We start from the raw sequence: 19802 nt of genomic DNA on the forward strand, positions 1-19802 counted from the left end.
CAGTTAGCCTGGGGAGAGGAGGGAGGGGGTCTACTTGGGGTGGGGGTACGGGTTTTTTTAATACAGGGTTGAATTCTCCTTTAAGGCACAGAGTGGATTTCAGAGAGAATTGTGTTTCGGCGCTAAAATCCGCCACATCTGCCTGCACCCACACAGAAACAATGCTTCTGGGTACAGGCAAAAATACAACAACAAAGAGTCTGAAGTTTGGGACATCTAAGCAAGCATCCCATGGGCCTACTGGTCACACATTAGTGATGTGCAGGTAGGCCCGAAGTGGGTGTGGGAAGACTGTACTTTGGTAAGTAGAACCCTGAGTGGCACTTTCTATTTGTTGCAAGACAGTGGGACAACCGGAATAGCAACTGGATCTGACACAGTCAGGACAGCAACACATTCATCATTGAAGATAGACGTGTCAGATCAGTAGAATGTGTTTAGCTAGGTCTTTAATTTATGGATGAATTGCTTTTTCTCTGTATTAGGTGGGTGCAGGCTGAACTTTAGCCTCTGTCCATCCCGCCCTTCTATTGCCCCACTTCCACCTCCGCGCTCACCCCTTCCGTGATATCACAACATGGTGGGGCGGACACGGGTATATAAATAAGGGAGTATGCTGGGTTAGGGTTGGGTCAACTGTTAGTCAACCCACACATTACTACCACGCATATAAATTACAGCACTCATAACATATTACACTGAGATAAATATATAAGCATTAGTGATCAGATTAGAGCGTAACCTACAATTGTTCACTGGCCGATAACCTACAAAACAGCAGCTTCTCTTTATATAACATCAACTCAGTATGACTACTGGATTTATTGTGTTTATCTCACATATCCAATTATTACATCAGTTCAATGCTAATTAAAACATCAATGTGACACTTTATGGATGAATAGTTTTGTTTACTTCTTATCATTAAAATGCCATTTTATTTACTGCAGTTCACTTAAATTATTCAGGTTCTAGAATGCAATTTATGGAACCAAAATTGGTATTTGCATTCTATACACAGGCAACATCAGAATCAATGTTTTATCTTCATGGTAAATTGCCAGGGGTATATTTATCAAACATCCAGTTGTTTTACCTCAAATGAACTCGAATGACCTCGAAACTTAGTATCTTATTTAACAAAAAACTCGAACGTCTAAAACTCGAACCAATATTACCGACCCAAAAACTCGAATCAAATTCGACTGAACTCGAATCAAGTTTTTTCTCAGAGAATTGCTATAAACATCTTCAGTTGGGTCACTGGACCTTTGCCCTTGACTTCTTCATGAACTCTTCAGGTTTTAGGTGGTGTACTATCGAATTTGAGTTGTTCCCAGGGTCAAGGTATGATAAATCTCAAATTAGAATTTGGATTATTCCCAACTCGAAATGCATCAATAGACCATACATGCTTGAAATGCTGGGAGCAGAGCACAATCACATAACTCATATCATAAACAAATTACAAAAAGAACAGATATTTTTAATTGAAATCATTGGCATAAACACATCCTCTATATGCTGAACCACATTGAACCCAGGTATATATTGCCCATTTCTGAGCACTGAGCAGCCACCTTACCCAAAGGCAGCACTCTTGAGAAACGCATTATATTCATATCCATCTTTCATGGGGCATCCCTCTCTTGTCTATTCTATATAGTAAAGCTCCTACTGATTCACAAACTCCTATTCCTTTAATACCAGACACAACTGGCAACTGCCAACAGCAATACCTGTATTTTATTACATTTTATCAGCTGGACCCACACCTCTGGCTGCTGTACAAAAGCAGAACTTTTTTTCAGTATTTAATTGTGCATTTTCTTTTTTCCTTAAATGTAAGGGTGCCACTCGTGCTCATATTCTGCATACTTGCATTCATACATGAATGGAAGCTGTCAGAACTATTCACTTCATTAACAGGATTCTCCCCAGACTGCAACAGCTCTAGGGTGCTGTTTTGTTCCCATCTATGGAGAAAGCAACATATGATTGGAGCAGCGTGGATGGCAGCTCATGGGCAGGAAAGGAAAACAAGTGTTTTTCTAGCCCCAATAAGAATTTTTATATCATAAACATTTTCACCTCCATACAATTGGGAACCAGTAAATATCAGAATGGGCCTAGATTGGGGTGGTTCCAATGTGGGCATGTTGGTACTAGTACCTGAAAGGTCAAAATATAATGGGACTGAATGAAAAATCGCAGTTATAAACTATACAAAATAAGACTGTTGGACTGCTTTCACATCCGACAGTCGTGTTGTATGGAATGTAGTTTATACCTGCGATTTTTTATTCAGTGCCATTATATTTTGAAGTGTGCCACCGATTTGTCGCCTGTGTTTTGTCGTTCCAACGGAAAACGTTCGTATAGTTTAGCCCTTAGCCTACTAGAAAATCATGTAAATATTAAATAAACCCAACAGGCTGGCTTTGTCTCCAATCAAGATTAATCATATCTTAGTTAGATCAAGTACAAGGTACTATTTTATTATTACAGAGAAAAAATAGTTTTAAAAAATTTTGGCTTATTTTGAAATAATGGGAGTCTATGAGAGATGGCCTTTCCATAAATCATAGCTTTCTGAATAACAGGTTTCCAGATAACGGATCCCACACCTGTACTGCAAATATATGGGCGGGGGAGGCCGCTGTACTGCAGAGACACACGGCGGATTCTAGTAACCTGGCATTGAAACAGGCTGTATTGGGGGCATGAATATGTACAGGCCATCATTTCTTAGCTACGTTCCTGTTTTCAGCCAGATATGGAAACATTTGATTTCTAGAAAGCTGAATGTTCATACCTGTGGGAAACACTCTGGTACTACCTGCTTTTGTTAGGTGTATTCAACCAGTGGAAGCCATTCTCTGAATGCAGGGCCTAAATTTAAGAAATTATGAATAGATAATGGCACATTTTGGAGGCACATACTGTAAATATCAAGGAACTATAAGGAAAAGGAAATATTGAAAATTAACTAAGCACCCGTATTGTTTACACTTACCCTTTAAAGAGGCAATGTACCACTTGTTGAACATCAGTTCAATGAATAGAGCTTGTGCTTAACATACTTTTTGTCTATTGTGTTAATGACACATAGAAATGGTTTTACTGTTTCTTGAGCTTTCCAGTCTCTGCTCTGGTACTTGCATTTCATATAGTTACATATCATTACACAAAGGATCACTAAGTAGATAAGCAATATTTAGACATTTACCCCCAAGAGAGCCATCTTTATTAGTACAGGTATAGGATCCCTTATCTGGAAACCCGATATCCAGAAAGCTCCGAATTACGGAATGGCTGTCTCCCATAGACTCCATTTTATCCAAATAATCCAAATTTTTAAAAATGATTTCCTTTTTCTCTGTAATAATAAAACAGTAGCTTGTACTTGATCCCAACTAAGATATAATTAATCCTTATTGTAAGCAAAACCAGCCTATTGGGTTTATTTAATGTATAAATTAACTTCTAGTAGACTTAAGGTATGAAGACCCAAATTACGGAAAGATCCGTTAACCGGAAAACCCCAGGTCCCAAGCATTCTGGATAACAGGTCCCATACCTGTATAGTGGTTCAAGGCCACTCTTAGTTTGCCAAATTATTTTTCTGTTCAGTAGATGGCCAGCACCCAGTGCATGTAGGACGATGTATTTCATCAACATAAACATAAAAACGTGCCTTTTTGGGGGCAAAGGGTATGCAAAAATGGTTAATTTGGGTAATTTACGCCAAGGCTTGAATCCACCTGAAACTCCACCAACTTTCTAGTAAGCACAACATTAATGGAACCATTGGGAGGTATGGATTAAATAGCCATAGACAGGACATGTGCAAAATGCTTAGCAACACCCAGATATGATTATGATGCAGTTGCAGTTATTTCATAGTTATAATAATCATTAACAGAAAGTTCCCTTAGTTTCTACCAAAAACCATTGAATCCTATACAGAGACAGAGACTATAGCCAATGGCAAGAAGGGTTACATAGTGCCTGGAAGAATCTTCTCAAGTATTTCTAGCAGCTTCACTGGATGTCTAACATAATATCCAGAACACGAATTCCTGCTTTTCAGCTCTCTGCAACTCTGAATTACTCAGTGACTTGAAGGGGGCCCCCTTTGGACATAACTTTTTAGTTTGTTTGCTTTTGATCCTTAGCTCCTTATTAGTCATATGGCTCCCCCTCAGGTCACTGATTGATTACTGACTGGTAACTAATAAGAGAGCTGAAAAGCAGGAAGTAGTGTTCTGGCTATTATGTTACACATCCAGTCACTCGGACATTTTATGGCTAATTACCTTTATTAGAAACATTTTTTATTTTACACAGTCTATCAATTTACCCAGTTTTTAATTTTACACTGAACAACTCCTTTCCATGAAATCAGAGAAGCACTGATTTGGTTACATTTGCTGAGAGAAGGCCATGCAAACTAGTATGTGAATGTAAATGCAAATTCAACAGCAGGGAAATAAGAGCTTAAGTCCCCCACCTTTTCTACAAACAAATACTGCAGTTATCTTCAGCCTCCTAACTTGTTTTAGGTATCTACAAAATAGCGATGTACGCGCCAAGAAAAACTCGGCCCGCACCCAACCCTAACCCGCTGCTGCTCCGCGTGCACCCGACCCTAAGCCGACGGGTTCTCCTCTTTATATAACCAGGGTCACCTCGTCCCGCTATGATGTCACAAAAGGGGTCAGGCTTGCGTGAGTTTATAAATCTTGGAGCATAGAGGTGGGGAAGAAGAAGGCCCAAAGACGTTGTATGGAAGTCGATCAGAACCGGCTCGACCCGTGGGCTTCAGGCCGGCCCACACATCACTAGTACAAAGCACTATCCTGGCCAAGCATCACATACATTTATGGAAGTAGGTAGATCACAGACTGGTTAACACTGCAGCCATTTAGAAATTCAACTACGCCCTGTTGAGAGACAAAGGCTATAGTAGAACAAAATCTGAAAGGGGCCACACTACAAAAAGACCTTGCTGGACTCAGATCTAAATTGTCAGTGCAGAAAATATATCTCAAGCTTTTAAGACTTTATGAGTCAGGTTCCTTTGATCTTACCAAGGTGAGTGTTTCCAGTAATGGCAAAAGTCAACAGAAAACCTGGAACAGAATCTATTGCATCAAAACAATACTACAGATGTGGTACCTATTATCCAGAATGCTCAGGACTTGGGGTTTTCCTGGATAAGGGATCTTCCTGTAATTTGGGTCACCAGTTTTATTTAATGTATTAATTTAATAATCATTTAAGCATTAAATAAACAGAGTAGGATTGTTTTGCATATGGATTAATATATCTTAGTTGGAATGAAATTCAAGGTACTGTTTTATTACAGAGAAGAAATTGTTTTTTAAAAAAATGTTAACATTTGCTTTAAATAGAGTCTATGGGAGATGGCCTTCCTGTACTTCTGAGCTTTCAGGATATTGGGTTTCCAGATAAGAGATCCTGTACATATGCTTTTATGCCCACTTAGTAGATTCTGCAGCTCATGGTATTTAAATGGTTAAAACTAGACACATCCAATTTACATCAGCCAGAGCTAATTAGCCATTCGTTTTGATGAATGATGCAAACAGCACGGTCTGTATTTTATGTAGCCATGCTGTAAGTTGCATCTTTGTTAATTGATAATTAGGCATTCGACATGTGGATTTTTTGTGCATCTTGTTTTTTAAGGGAGCAAGTGGCAACACAATGCCATATGACAAACCATGAGTTTGAATATCAATTCAGTTTGAAGTAAAGAGAGGCATACTTAGCAATGAATCAAAAATGTCTACAGCAATGGGCCCTGTATTCTGTGCAGACATATATGCATCAATATAGCTGCTATAGAAATTCTGCATGCAAATTAAAATAAACAGTAGTAAATTTTACTTTTATATAATCACTTTTATATAATCTGTGTCACTTTAGGCATGAGGTATTAAAGGGGCCTTTAAGTTAACTTTTAGTATGTTATAGAGTTGTCTATTCTTATCAACTTTTCAATTGGTTTTCAATTTTTTGTATAGTTTTGTTTTTCTTTTTTTAAAAATATGGAATGCTTCACAAATTTGCGTTTCATCCTTGCACAGTGGCCATGCTAATGTTCTCTGTATTGTTCCAATTTAAGTGTATGTGCTGCTGAAGTGGGCACTTTTTTCGTATAGTTTTTGAATTATTTGCCTTTTTCTTTGGACTCTGAAAGGCTACAAATTTATTGTTAATGCTACTTTTTATTAGTCATCTTTCAGGACCTCTCCTATCCATATTTCAGTCTCTTATTCAAAGAATGCATGGTTGCTAGTAGGGATGCACAGAATCCAGGATTCGGCCTTTTTCAGCAGGATTCGTCCGAATCCTTCTGCCAGGCCGAACCGTATTCGAAACCTAATTTGCATATGCAAATTAGGGGCGGGGAAGGAAATTGTGTGACTTTTTGTCACAAAACAAGGAAGTGAAAAATGTTTCCCCTTCAGTTCAGTATTCGTACGAATCTTTCGCAAAGTATTCGGAGGTTCGGCCAAACCCAAAATAGTGGATTCGGTGCACCCCTAGTTGCTAGGGTAATTTGGACCCTAGCAACCAGATTACAACCTGATTGCTGAAATTTCAAACTGGAGAGCTGCTGAATAAAAAGCTAAATAGCTCAAAAACCGCAGAAAATAAAGTGAAAACAGTTGCAGAACAACCTAAACTTTCAAAAAATGCTAGAATGTTGATGTAATTCCACTTCTCAATTTTTTTTAAAAAAAATACATATTCCATAATATAAGCAGATATAGTAGAAACATGATTTATTTTATGCATTAAATCACAACTGATTTGGAAAGGCCCATGTCTCCAGAACACACCAATACTAAATATGTATAGTTTTATGGAGATTTCTGATTTGTATAGGTCAAAAACTCCCAGCAGGACACTACCACATTTCCAAAGCGCTGCTCTAGAAACCTGAATACTTCTGATTTTAAGGCCAAAATCACCACTAACAGTAGGTTTACCCTAAAAAAACTATATAATACATTTTTGGAAAAAAAATATTCTGAAGAATACCAAATATGTAAATATGTTTTTCTTTTCCAAAGTACTCAGCAGAAAAGCTTTCCTAAATTTACCAGTTTTCACAACATTTTCTGACATATGCAAATTAGAGATGGGGAGGGAAATCGCGTGCAATGCAAATTAGGATTTGGATTCTGTTCGGTATTCGGATGAATCGTTCGCGAAGGATTCGGGGGTTCGAATCCAAAATGGTGCATCCCTACTAAAAATGTTGCAATTTTCTGCATTTATTTTACACGTTTTCACATACAAAGGAAAATCATCCTAAATATGAATGCCAGAGGTTTACTGAACAGTTTGATGCCCAATATGCATAAATTTAGCAATGTATGCAGAATATATGGACCCCGAATGAAAATAGTGCATATTAATTTTCTCGCCTGCCAATTCAGCTTTTGCAATCTATGGGGTATATTTATCAAATAGTGAAATTAGAGTTCGCCACAGTCCTCTAGAGTGAAATTCCGCCACTCTCCATTCATTTCTATGGGATTTTTAAAAGAGTATTTATCAATGAGTGAAAGTGAAAGTTCATCCTTTGATAAATACGCCTTTCAAAATCCCATATAAATTAATGGAGAGTGGGGGAATTTCACTCTAGAGGACTGTGGCAACCTCTAACTTCATTTGTTGATAAATATACCGTCCCTTGGATGTGTATTATTTATCACTAGGCCCCTTAACTGTACAAAGACCCCCAGAAAACCATATATTATATATATATATATGTGTGTGTGAATAAGTGTGCAAAAAAATAAAAAAAGCAATCCACTAAAATGTGTGTGTATGAAGTGTGGAAAAAAAACGGCCACTTAGGGGCCGATTCATGAAGCTCGAGTGAAGGTTTCGAAGTAAAAAAACTTCGAATTTCGAAGTGTTTTTTGGGCTACTTCGACCATCGAATGGGCTACTTCGACCTTCGACTACGACTACGAATCGAAGGATTCAAACTAAAAATCGTTCGACTATTCGACCATTCAATAGTCGAAGTACTGCCTCTTTAAAAAAAACTTCGACCCCCTACTTCGGCAGCTAAAAGCTACCGAAGTCAATGTTAGCCTATGGGGAAGGTCCCCATAGGCTTGCCTAAGTTTTTTTGATCGAAGGATATTCCTTCAATCGTTGTATTAAAATCCTTTGAATTGTTCGATTCGAAGGATTTAATCGTTCGATCGCAGCATTTGCGCTAAATCCTTCGACTTCGATATTCGAAGTCGAAGGATTTTAGTTCCTAGTCCAATATCGAGGGTTAATTAACCCTCGATATTCGACTCTTGATGAATCGGCCCCTTAATGTTTTTGTTGCAGTAAGAACGTTGGATAGGGTCCTGGAAGTACAGTAGGTCCAGTGGTGCAGAGCATTACGCAGCAGGAAGTGTGTGGGTAGTACTGGAGAAGGAAGTTGGAAGAGCAGCAGATGTGCAATCCGATCATGAGCCTCGTTGCCCAGGGGGCTGTCATTCTTCCCAACTCTCGACAGAGGCCGCAAAAGCCCTTAATACTCTTAACGGTATAAAACTGCCGCAAAGAACATGATAGTAACTATGACCCCCACTCAACTTATGTTAATGTGGCATTTTTTATGTTTGGTGTTATACTCTCATTCCCTCCCCCACTTTTATGAATTTTTAGTACTGTCAATCTCACCAACTCATGTTAAAATACCCATTTTGTGTAAAATATAAAAATGGGCATTAAGATTATTTCTGCCATAAACAAACATTTTACTTTACTTCAACCCTAATTTCAGGGTAACCCCGTTATTTTCTTTCTGGAGCAGAACATGATAAAACCCCCATATGGCCTTTAAATGTGAGACCCAGGGATAAGTGTAATGTTGCAGAGTCATGCTGTACACAATGCTAGGCATCTCCCAGCTAAGTGGAAGGCTGATCACATTAATGTAATGGGAATTTCCTATCATACATAAAAAGCTTGCTGACTTGGATTCAATAGGATATTAAACGTACTTCAGCTTCCAATTCAATTGCTCCTGCAGTACGTGTGATGGATGGAGCTGTAAGCTCCTCTCACAGAAATTGCTGTACAAGGCAAGCGACCTGTTGATCACTGGTGACATGTTCTACAGCTAAACTCCGCAGAGGGGCTGGCTTTGCATGACATCCATGTAATGAGGATTTATTCCTGATCAAATAGTTTCAACGCTTGTGCTCAGGAGTACACTACAGAGATGAGCGTGATCCAGTTGTATTGGCTGACCCTACCAGAAAGATGCAGAAGAGAGAAATATGCTTGTCTGCGTTCTACTGAACTAATCTACTACTACTGATGGATCCACACATACATTTATCTTCCAGCACTCCAACCACTGTTTCATGCTGGTGGGTTATAGGTCTAGGAAAATCAACAGCAGATAAAGGGTGATCATATATATATAAAATACACAAAAGCCATGAATATCTTGTATATTATATCCTTATAAATGGTGAGTTCTGATGTCATCAGTTATAAACGGTGAGTTCTGATGTCATTTCAGTCACATGACTCACTGAAATTTGTGTATTATAATAAATAAAGTACCCCCTTGCAAAATATGAGGATATTAGAAGTTACCTCGGAGTTCCATGACCTGTATAAAAACACTCGGCCTTCTGCCTCGTGTTTTTATATGGTCATGAAACTCCTCGGTAACTTATAATATCCTTATATTTTACAAGAGGGGGTACTTTATTCACTATATAATACACAAAAGCCATGAATATCCTGTAAATTATATCCTTATAAACGGTGAGTAGTGATGTCATCAGTTATAAACGGTGAGTAGTGATGTCATTTCTGTCACATGACTCACTAAAATTTGTGTATTATAATAAATAAAGTACCCCCAGTTGTAAAATATGAGGATATTAGAAGTTACCTCAGAGTTCCATGACCTGTATAAAAACACTCGGCCTTCGGCCTCGTGTTTTTATATGGTCATGAAACTCCTCGGTAACTAATAATATCCTTATATTTTACAAGAGGGGGTACTTTATTCACTATATATTACTAATTGAATGGTTATAAATGGCACAGAACATTGCTTTTAAAGGTGCTGAAAACACGGGACCACTTCTTGCCTAATGAAGCACAATATCTTTCTTAGGGTAAGGCCAGACTTTTCATTCGAGCCTATGGGGAAAAAACGCTGAGGCAGTTCAGGGAGATAGTCGCGCAAAAGACGTGGCGATGTCGCCAGGCGACAAAATCTCCCCGAATCTCCTCATCTGGCCTTACCCTTAAAGAACATCAAAATGTAGTGTGGACCCAAAATGAGACACCATTTGTCAACAGTCCTGAAAGCCCAATGAAAATAGCAAATAACGTGATGTGTGAGCTACACTTTCACTATGTGAGGGGCCAGGGGCTGCATGGCATTGTGTGACTGGATCTCAGGTGAAGAGCAGTTTGAGGCTTCTGCTTTTCTCTCTCTCCTCAACCCTCTTTCTATTGACCTGCCCAATTACTACGATCAGACCCTGCTGACTTGTGTTAGGCCATAAAGCCAGTGAAGAACCCAGGGCAGCAGGAGCAGCAGTAGGGAGCAGGTGGTACTTATAAGGCATGAGTATCTGCACAATGTAGTGGGCAACCCTCAGTATCACATGCTACAACAGTGGAGGGGAACTACGCACTTGTTTCCTCTGTATATCATCACATGGCGCTATTATACACATGTCATGTAAGTAGTCCGGCTAACATCACAGTTTGCTCCTGAAGATTACTACTACATTCTGCTGCCAAGTGATTAGTCCCCGTGTAATAAAGACATGGGCTACTTTTCCTGGTAGCAGGTGTAGCTGAGAAGCAGCAGCAGCAGGTAGTGAGAGGGTGAATGGGAACCAGTATAAGCAGCCATAGAATAGAAATGAAGCGGCTTTTACTCACACGAAGACGTGGTAGACGAATCCCCAGGCTCGGGGTCTCTCCAGCACGTTGTACAGATAGTTTTGCAGTTTCCGGTACTTGACGTTCCTCCGGCAGCTCTGGCTGCTGTTATAAGAGAGCGGCTTCCCCAGAAGACTCATGCGGGCGCCCTGCTTCCCCCTTCGGCTTTCGTGCAAGACACCTCCAGCTCCTGCAACTCGGGCGGCATGATCCCCGGCGGTGCCCAGCAATAGCAATCCGTCCCCGCGGTTGGAGTTAAGCAGCACCCTGCTCCCCCGACCCGACTCCACATCCTTCATACCGTAGTATCGCTCTCTGCCTCTCCCTCCGGCGCCGCTCTTCATCCAGAGCCCAGAGCCTCCCTCGTCTCCGGCTCCGACCCCGTGCTTGCGGGGCATGGCATCCCCAGAGAAGGCTGTGCTGGGGGCATACACGGGCAGAGTGCTTTCCGATGTGGATTAGGGCGCACGGGATTAAGGGGATGGAGTCGGGGGCACAGTAAGTGTACAATAATGAGCAGCACGAGCCGGTGGCATGAGGGACAAATGTTCCTTTCTCAGAAGGGGAGAGTCAGATGTTCCTGCCTAATGCGCGAACTGGACTTGTTTCCTGTGTGATTTCTTCTCACAAGTCACACGTGCGTCTCTCTTCTATTCCGGCACTTGCCTGGCACTGCTTCTCGCTAGTGGCGGCTCCATCGCTTTCCTTTTTTAGCCAGCGGCGGAGTCACACTTTGTCTGACAAGTCTCTCCCTGGGTGCGCAGGGGTCGCTGTCCCGTTTCCAAGGCAAGGAGCTGTCTACTTGAGCTACAGGAAAGTAAATCGGGTGCTCGGGTTTGCTCTGTGGTGAACTGACATCTGTGAGTCAGCGCCACATCCCATGAGATCCTTCAGCTCAGCACAGACATTCCCTTGCTCAGGGCACTCACATAACAAGTGCCATTTGTACATCCAGCAGTATCAGGAGCTGGAGTCAATAGTAGGTGGAGCACAAGCTACTTGCGCCCTGTCACCAGCCGCCTCTACATGTTCCCAATAAGGCAGCTGCTGCGATTTACAGTGAACTTGTTTGCTCGGACTCGCTACTTCTCCCGGTGCTGACACGGAGTCTGCTGTGGGAGTGGAGATTGGGAGAGACGAACCCTGCAAGTAAGGAGCGAGTAGAGGAGGGAGAGGCAGCTGCTTGTGCATTTACTCCGAGGCGGCAGCGCTTGTCGTTCTCCTTCCACTGGCTGCTCTCTGGGATTCCTTCTGATTGGCCACTAACATTCTTCATGTTACCCGTGCAGCTGTCTGGGTGCTACTTGCAAGTCCCAGGTGCAACCAGCATTGTTGGGGGTGGATGCATTACATTTCCTACACCCCAAATCTTGTGTGAGAAAGGGAAGGGAAAAACAAAAATCTGCAGGTGATTCTTGGGAAGGGAACTTTTCCATTATAAAATAAAATGCACACATTCAGCTGATTCTGCTTTATTCAAAGGTTCTAACTGTGTCATTTATTATAATATATTCCGTTTTTGGATATGCATTCAGATGCCTGGAGTGAAGGGCTGGCACCGGTGCTAATATCAATTTGAATGTGTAACATATGAATGTGCTTCCAGCATATCTCCTGATGTATTTCTAGTCTGATTCAGAACTACAGGAGTGCACAGTTTATATAGTACAGCGCTGCATTATATTTTTTTACTACCCATGCACTGACATTCAAAAGTGTCACAAATTTAAATGAAGACCCCAGTAGTACAGGGCAAACATTGTAACCATCGCTCCACTTTGTTGTCCAGGCAGTACATTTACTAATTTCTGAGTATGTTAATGCCCATCCATCCCTTAGGTATTAACATGGATAGATTTACTATTAAGGGATGCTGCCAAAAGATGCTAGATGCATGGATTCAGGTGTGTAACTATAGAGGAAGTAGACCCTACGGCTGCAGGGGGGCCCGGGAGGTATAGGGCCCCATGAGACACTAATTCATATACAGTTTCAATAAATATTGGTAAAACAAGTCAACCTTTTGTAGGGACCCGTAGGGTTAATCAGTGTCGGACTGGCCCACCAGGATACCAGGAAAACTCCCAGTGGGCCCTCATGCTGCTAAACATTTGGCATTTTCATGGCAATTTCTTATTTCCTCAATAAAGAGGCTAAATAGATGGAATATAGATTATAGTATGTAAAGAAGAAAGACTAGGAGAATAGAAGTTGAGTAAGGAGAGGAAGAAAAAATACTGAGAGTGGGCCCCTGGTCTAAGGTTTTCGGGTGGGCCTCTGGTGTCCCAGTCCGACACTGGGGTTAATTCCCCTATGGTAAGGAGAGGAAGAAAAAATACTGAGAGTGGGCCCCTGGTCTAAGGTTTTCGGGTGGGCCTCTGGTGTCCCAGTCCGACACTGGGGTTAATTCCCCTATGGTTTGAAACCCCCTGTCTGGAAATCCCCTGAATTTGAGCTACAAACTACCTAAAGCCTCGGCAGGAGCAGAAACCATTGTGCCTGTGCAGCATGGCAGATACCGGAGGGTGTCACTAGATGTTGCTGCTGCACCACTTTTCTATAAATAGGAGATGCCATGTGCTCATGTTTGGATTTGCTGATTTTACTTCACTGAGGACAGTGGGAGTAAGAATATGGCCGTCAAGATGTAGAGGCAGGAGGCCTCTGAGGCTGGGATGCGGAAGGCCCAAGCCTGGAAGTTGGACCAGGAGGGTCCGAAGCTCCTGATTTCCAAATATAGTAAAGGGGGTCTATCATGCTGGTTCTATGGACAGTGCTGGGAGCAATACCCTGAAGGTTTAAAGCAAGTTGTGTGCTCCGCTAGGAGAGCCTGGAGCTTCTAAGGACTTCATCGCTGTGGATGCCTGTTCCAGATCTGGAGGAGCCAACCCATCTGATTGAATCCCCCGGGTGAGTTGTGCCTGAGGGAGTTGTGCCAAAGGAGTTGCTGGACTTTGCTTGGCACGGAGGGCCAGGATTTGGATTGCATTCATTCCCAGGGGAGTGGGTAAATTAATATGTAAATGTATTTTACTTTGCCTTTCTCTTACATTAAGTTATTTGTTACATAGTACTTTGTGTGTTTGCATGTTTTCCTAATGGGGCCACCCGCAGGTGTATTCCCGGATCCCATTAGGTGGATGCACTGCCATGAGAGGTAATTCCCAGTAATTTGCTATGGGGCCCAGTAATATCTAGTTACTCCACTGCTTTGATTTATATATAAATGATCATTACTTGAATCATCATTGGTTCTCTGCAATCTGCAAGTACATACAGTACATATTTCTGGATCCTACTGTACCCCTTGGCCAGAAATCATAGGTGTGTAGGGACGTTTAAGTGTTATGACCCTTATGGCTTCATTCTCTGCCAGTGCTTCCTTTTCCTGTTGCTGGGAAAAACCCATGTAATACATTAGACATTATTTGCGTACTTATTTCATTGGCCCTATTTGGTGACCACATCCTGCATCACTGTAACAAAGTGCTATGCAGGGGCAGGTCCTTGTTCCACTGAGCCTGGAGTCAACAAGGCCCCAGAAGTGTTAGGCCCTAAAGGGACAACCCCTTTAGTGAAGTCGGAGTACAGGGACCCCGTGAATGAGGTGAATCCAGTGTACAAGTTAGCCCTTGTAAGAGCATTCTCTAGAGAGAGTGAGTCAAAGAGGTTTAGCTAATAAGAGCAGCTCAAGCTCCATCAAGGAGGATAGAAGGGAGTAGCTCTCCCCCAGGCTCTGCTTTGCCTGTGGTGAAGGGACCATAGTACTGACAAGGGAATCAGGCTATGCTCTACCCCTGTTCCACGTCTGCTGTATGGGATCTGGGCCACGTGAGGTACTGAAACCCTGGAAGGTGATCCTACCAACTTCCTGTGCTATGACTACAGTGGGGACTTTCCATGCTGTGTCTGCTACACTTTGAATGTACCTGGTATTGTACTCTGATCTGCTTCAGCTGTGAGTATTATAACCCTGTGGCATTTGTATTGAAATAAAGCCTGTTCTATCTGTTTTGCAAATAACCCCTGGCGTCCAACTCTGTTCTTTATATTTTTGGCAGTAGTGAGTTGTAGTTGAACCACATCAAAATGTGTTCTTTCCATTTAGCGAAAGCCCATCCTGGTGAAAGAGGGTTGGCATTTTCCTAATTCAGCCAAATAAGGGTTACAGGTGCAAGCATTTATTTCTTACACAGCTTTAGATGAATTACTGAGACTACTATAAAGGTTTCTGCTTTGATCAGGTTCCAGTGCATGTAAACTTATTTCAACAAAGGTACAGTAGTTTCAATACGGCACGTTACCTATGGTACAGGCAATGTTTTTACATTCTTTTTGCCATAAGGATAATTACAATATATTGATTAGATCTTTTCCAGACTAGTCCTAGACTAGGCTATGCATTTACTGCTTTAGGGTCTCCTGGGGTCGGAGTGCGGGGCACAGATTGGTAACATGTTTTCAATAGAAATTGCAAGTTTAATCCATCCTTAAATATGATGACATCAACAGACAGAGTATACAAGACCTTTGTATATTCACCAGCGCTGTAATGCATTTTTTCTTCTTCAAATGTAGAGGGTGATGCACTTATCATTAGGGACAAAAATATACCTGCATGTAAACATTGCATAATACCAGTACCTGCATTAGACAAAGCATATATGGAAGATTTAATCTGTAGCATTGGATGTTAGTTAGTGCTGGTATTCTGCTAATGCAAATAGAAATCTAAGGGCTCTTACAGACGAGCATTTGAAGCTGCGCTCCCCTGCGTTCTGTTTTTATGCGTTCAGCGCAGGAGTAGACGCATTCAGTTTTAAGCAATGGGGCTGTACTCACACAGGCGCATGTAGGCCTCGAACGCAGGTAGCGACGCAAGGGTAGGACTACATGTACGTTTTCGGCGCGATCCGACACTCTGCAACAAAACGGAAATAAGGAAACGGAAATAAGGTAAGTAAATGCATTGTCGGATGGAGTCGCAGTGTTGATCTTTATCGTTCACCTTTAAGTTAACTTTTAGCATGTTATAGGATGTCCTATTCCTAGTAACTTTTCAATTGGTCATCATTATTTATTTTATAGTTTTTTTATTTTTTTGCCTTCCTCTTCTATATCTTTCCATGTTTCAAATGGGGGTCACTGACTCTGTGACCCTATTGCTCAGTAAGCCTCCAATAGTTACTTTTTATTCATCAACTTTCTATTCAGTTCCTTTCCTATTAATTTTGTCTCTCATTCAAACCACTGCCTGGTTGCTAAGCAATACAAGACCCTAGAAACCAGATAGCTGCTGATATTCTATACTGGAGAGCTGCTAAACAAAAAGTAAAATAACTGAAAAACCACCAAACAAAAAACAAATGCAATCTGTCTCAGAATATTAATGTCTATGTTATACTGAAAGCCAATTTAAGGGTGAACAATCTCTTTAAAAGAACAAGTACAGGTGATTCACCATGAACCTTATGTTTGTTGCCTGAGCTCACATCTAATGACACATTTACTATAATATTTTAGATGCAATGATCTTAAAAGTACACACTGTACATTTAGATTATTCCAGTGTACAGTTTATAGATGCTCAGAACCACATGTGTGTTGATAGACACTCTTGTATTTAATTAAAACACAAGAGCAGCAGGTGCAGTTTGTGTAGCTAAACTGACCTTCTCCTATTCTCAGGAAATGCCCACAGAGACAGGTCACATCAATTGCTGGGAGAGATCACAGTAACACTCTGCTCCATATTTCTCTTCCGGAAGCACTATTTTCTCTCCTCTTAGAAGGCTTTGCATTCCCATAGCTCAAGAGACTTTAAAACTACACAAAAGAAAAGTAGATTTACTGTGTTCTAAATCAGATTTTTACCTTGTCTTTAACAAAGTAGATATTATGACATTCCAATCATTAAAAGATAATGATTGATCATTAAATCAGAATCAAAGGGGTTGTTCACATTTAAATTAACTTTTAGTATGATGTAGAGTGGGATATTCTGAGACAATTGCATTTGGTTTTCATTTTTATTATTTGTGGTTTTTGAGCTGTTTAGCTTTTTATTCAACAGCTCTCCAATTTGCAATTTCAGCAATCTGGTTGCTAGGGTCCAAATTACCCTAGCAACCATGCATTGATTTGAACGAGAGACTGGGATATGCAGATGAAAGGGCCTGAATCGATAGATGAACAATAGAAAGTAGCAATAACAATATATCTGTGGCTTTATAGAGCATTTGTTTTTAGATGGGGTCAGTGACCCCCATTTGAAAGCTGGAAAGAGTCAGAAGAAGGGAAATAATTAAAAAACTATAAAAAAGAAAAACATGAAGGCCAATTGAAAAGTTGCTTAGAATTAGTCATTCTGCTTTAAGAACTTTTTCTTTGATTTAAAAATGTCTTTCCTTCCTTACCAAGCAAGGATGTCCAGCTCCAGAGAACTAGTTTACAATAACACACTTTTCTCTGTCTCACTATGGTAGTGATTCAGACAATCCAATGGACTCACAGTCAGTGTATTGTAGTACTGTGAAATTCGTTTTTTTTTTGTATTAGGGATAATGGAGACATGTAGGTCTAATTGGCATGTAGTTTGTGCCATGCCGTAGTATATATTTGGTGTGGCATTTGAATTTGATCCAAATAGAGTTCTTTTTTATACATCAGATACCTATATGGCTATGGAATCTGCACGATAATGGAGTGCTCTACCTGTGGAATTTCCACTAGATGAAAGTGGTGGGTGCTCATCCAGAAATCCCCTTCCTTGCACGGGGACAGTAGTCAATATTAGAAAAAATCCAGAAGCACACCAAAAATGCTGTGTGAAAATAGGTGATTTATTTAGCCCATAAGCATTCAAAAGCAAGGCAACATTTCAGACCCCTCCGGCCCTTTATCAAGCCTAATGAGTACATATTAGTGAACCTGTATTTAAGGAGGAGGTAAGGGGGGTGGGGTGGGAGAGAATTACAAACACCTCACACACAAGTGATGTCATCTCAAATTACAATGTCCACAATGTACATATGTCTCTTAATATTGTCCATAAAAATCCATGTAGTAAATCCATAACACATAAAGTCAGAGGAAAACACCTCCAATGAAGATCAGGACTTCATTGAACTAACATGAATATATGTGAATATCTAGTGCATTGACTATGTGATAATCATTATACCTGTGACGTATAGTTCTGAATATGGCTCTCAGCACATTTCCTGAGACGCTTTTTATACATGCAGTAGTCCTGAACCACAATGTTGATTTATTAATATCCTTAAAATAAATAGAGGAACAATGTTAAAACATGTTTGTGATGATACAGAAATTAAAAGATAATCTTAAATGCATATAAAAGACTGACAACTTATATTTGTATGAATAAAGATGGTGTATAATCCCTATTGAGACCCCATGGCCAAAGAGTGTCTAATTTGTGAATCCAAAACATTTCCCTATGTTTTAATTGGAGAAGTATGTCACCCCCTCTTCTGAGATGGCCATGGAATCTATTATCCTGAAATCTGTTAGCATCTGCTATGCCATTCCCATAATGAGCATTTTTAAATAATTTGCCCTTTCACTGTAGGAATACGGTAAGATAAAACCCTTGTGCCTGATGCATACCATGCTATCATTAATACAAGCTGATGGCACAACACTACTATAGGGTATATTCTAAAATTATATAAAACAAATACAAAAATAAGGTGTTTTGAAAATGTTTCATCAAAGCGGCTTTTTTGGGTTCACTTTCCCCGGAAGCCAAAAAACGATTGCTCTACATGATTTATCAAAATGATTGCTAATTTGTGTCCATTTTGGTGCAGTGTATGCTGGTTTCAGTGGGTGCAGCTTGTGCCTGCATTTTTGCCGGAGTTCTATGCAAAATAATGCATTGTGAGTATAAAAAATGTTTTATTTTCCAGAATTTGCATTCCCCATGCTTTCTGGAAACAGACCTGTACTTAAATGCATGTGAACACATTACATATGCTTACAGTTATATCTACGTGATCTCTTTGCTCTGTACTAAGATTTTATATAAACATGTGTGCAGGTTAAACAGCGCTAATTTACTTGTGAAATCAATGGGGGGGTTTGTACTTACTAGATTTTGCAGAATATTTATCACACAAGCAGTTACAGCTATATACTGTAGGATAAAGCTACATATGGATTGAGGACTAATTTTAGAGAAACTGCTTGTAGCTCTTTTCTCAGACTGTACAATTAAGCTCTGCAAGTCCCCTGGTGACTCTCTGTACCCACAATTAGAATCTGGTTAATGATGTCACTATGTGGCATCTCAGAGAGATTTATTTTAACCAAGATGAGCTAAAAATAACACAATGAGACAAATACGACGAGTATTATCTGCTTAAGAGAGACTAGAAAAGTTGTCAGAGAGTCTCTTAGGTAGCAATGCAAGTAAACTTTCTTATATAAGGCTCACTCAGTTCTTTGCATTAAAATATCTTTGTAATATATGCACATTATTACTGTACAGTACTACTTACTATAGAATTTTATTGTTTTTACATCCTTCCTCTCTACCTTCTAAAGAAATGAGCTCTCTCGGGCACCACATGATCTAGAAGTGAAACAAAATACACTACTGCGGAAGTGCTGAGGAGGTTACTGGGTGCCAGATTAGTTAAACCATGAGGGATTCCACTGTAATAAGCTACTGCTTCTTCTGCAAAGATCTCACTGGAATTTACAATTAATGTGAAAATGTGATTGCATGCTACCCGGGATGTTTTAACGTGATCCCAACTTCCCAAAAATAAAGCACATTGCTTTTGCATTATATAATGTGC

The 19802-nt window shown here is 40.4% G+C and overlaps 1 protein-coding gene and 1 non-coding gene across 3 annotated transcripts in view; both read right to left on the bottom strand.

The window, feature by feature from the left end:
* The window catches only part of kcnq5.L (potassium channel, voltage gated KQT-like subfamily Q, member 5 L homeolog), a 290294-nt gene extending 278109 nt beyond the window's left edge, over positions 1 to 12185 (bottom strand). For both annotated transcript variants that reach the window (XM_041563128.1, XM_018240565.2), the window contains exon 1: positions 10975 to 12185. In XM_041563128.1, coding sequence (XP_041419062.1) covers positions 10975 to 11372 — 398 coding nt within the window. In that variant the 5' untranslated portion in view covers positions 11373 to 12185. The remainder of the gene's footprint in view (positions 1 to 10974) is intronic.
* On the bottom strand, positions 6072 to 6178 carry LOC121393979. The gene has a single exon (XR_005961440.1). It is a non-coding gene; the product is annotated as a U6 spliceosomal RNA (small nuclear RNA).
* Positions 12186 to 19802: the final 7617 nt, after the last annotated feature.

Source organism: Xenopus laevis, chromosome 5L (genome assembly GCF_017654675.1).
Source record: "Xenopus laevis strain J_2021 chromosome 5L, Xenopus_laevis_v10.1, whole genome shotgun sequence".
In the NCBI taxonomy this organism is placed as follows: Eukaryota; Metazoa; Chordata; class Amphibia; order Anura; family Pipidae; genus Xenopus; species Xenopus laevis.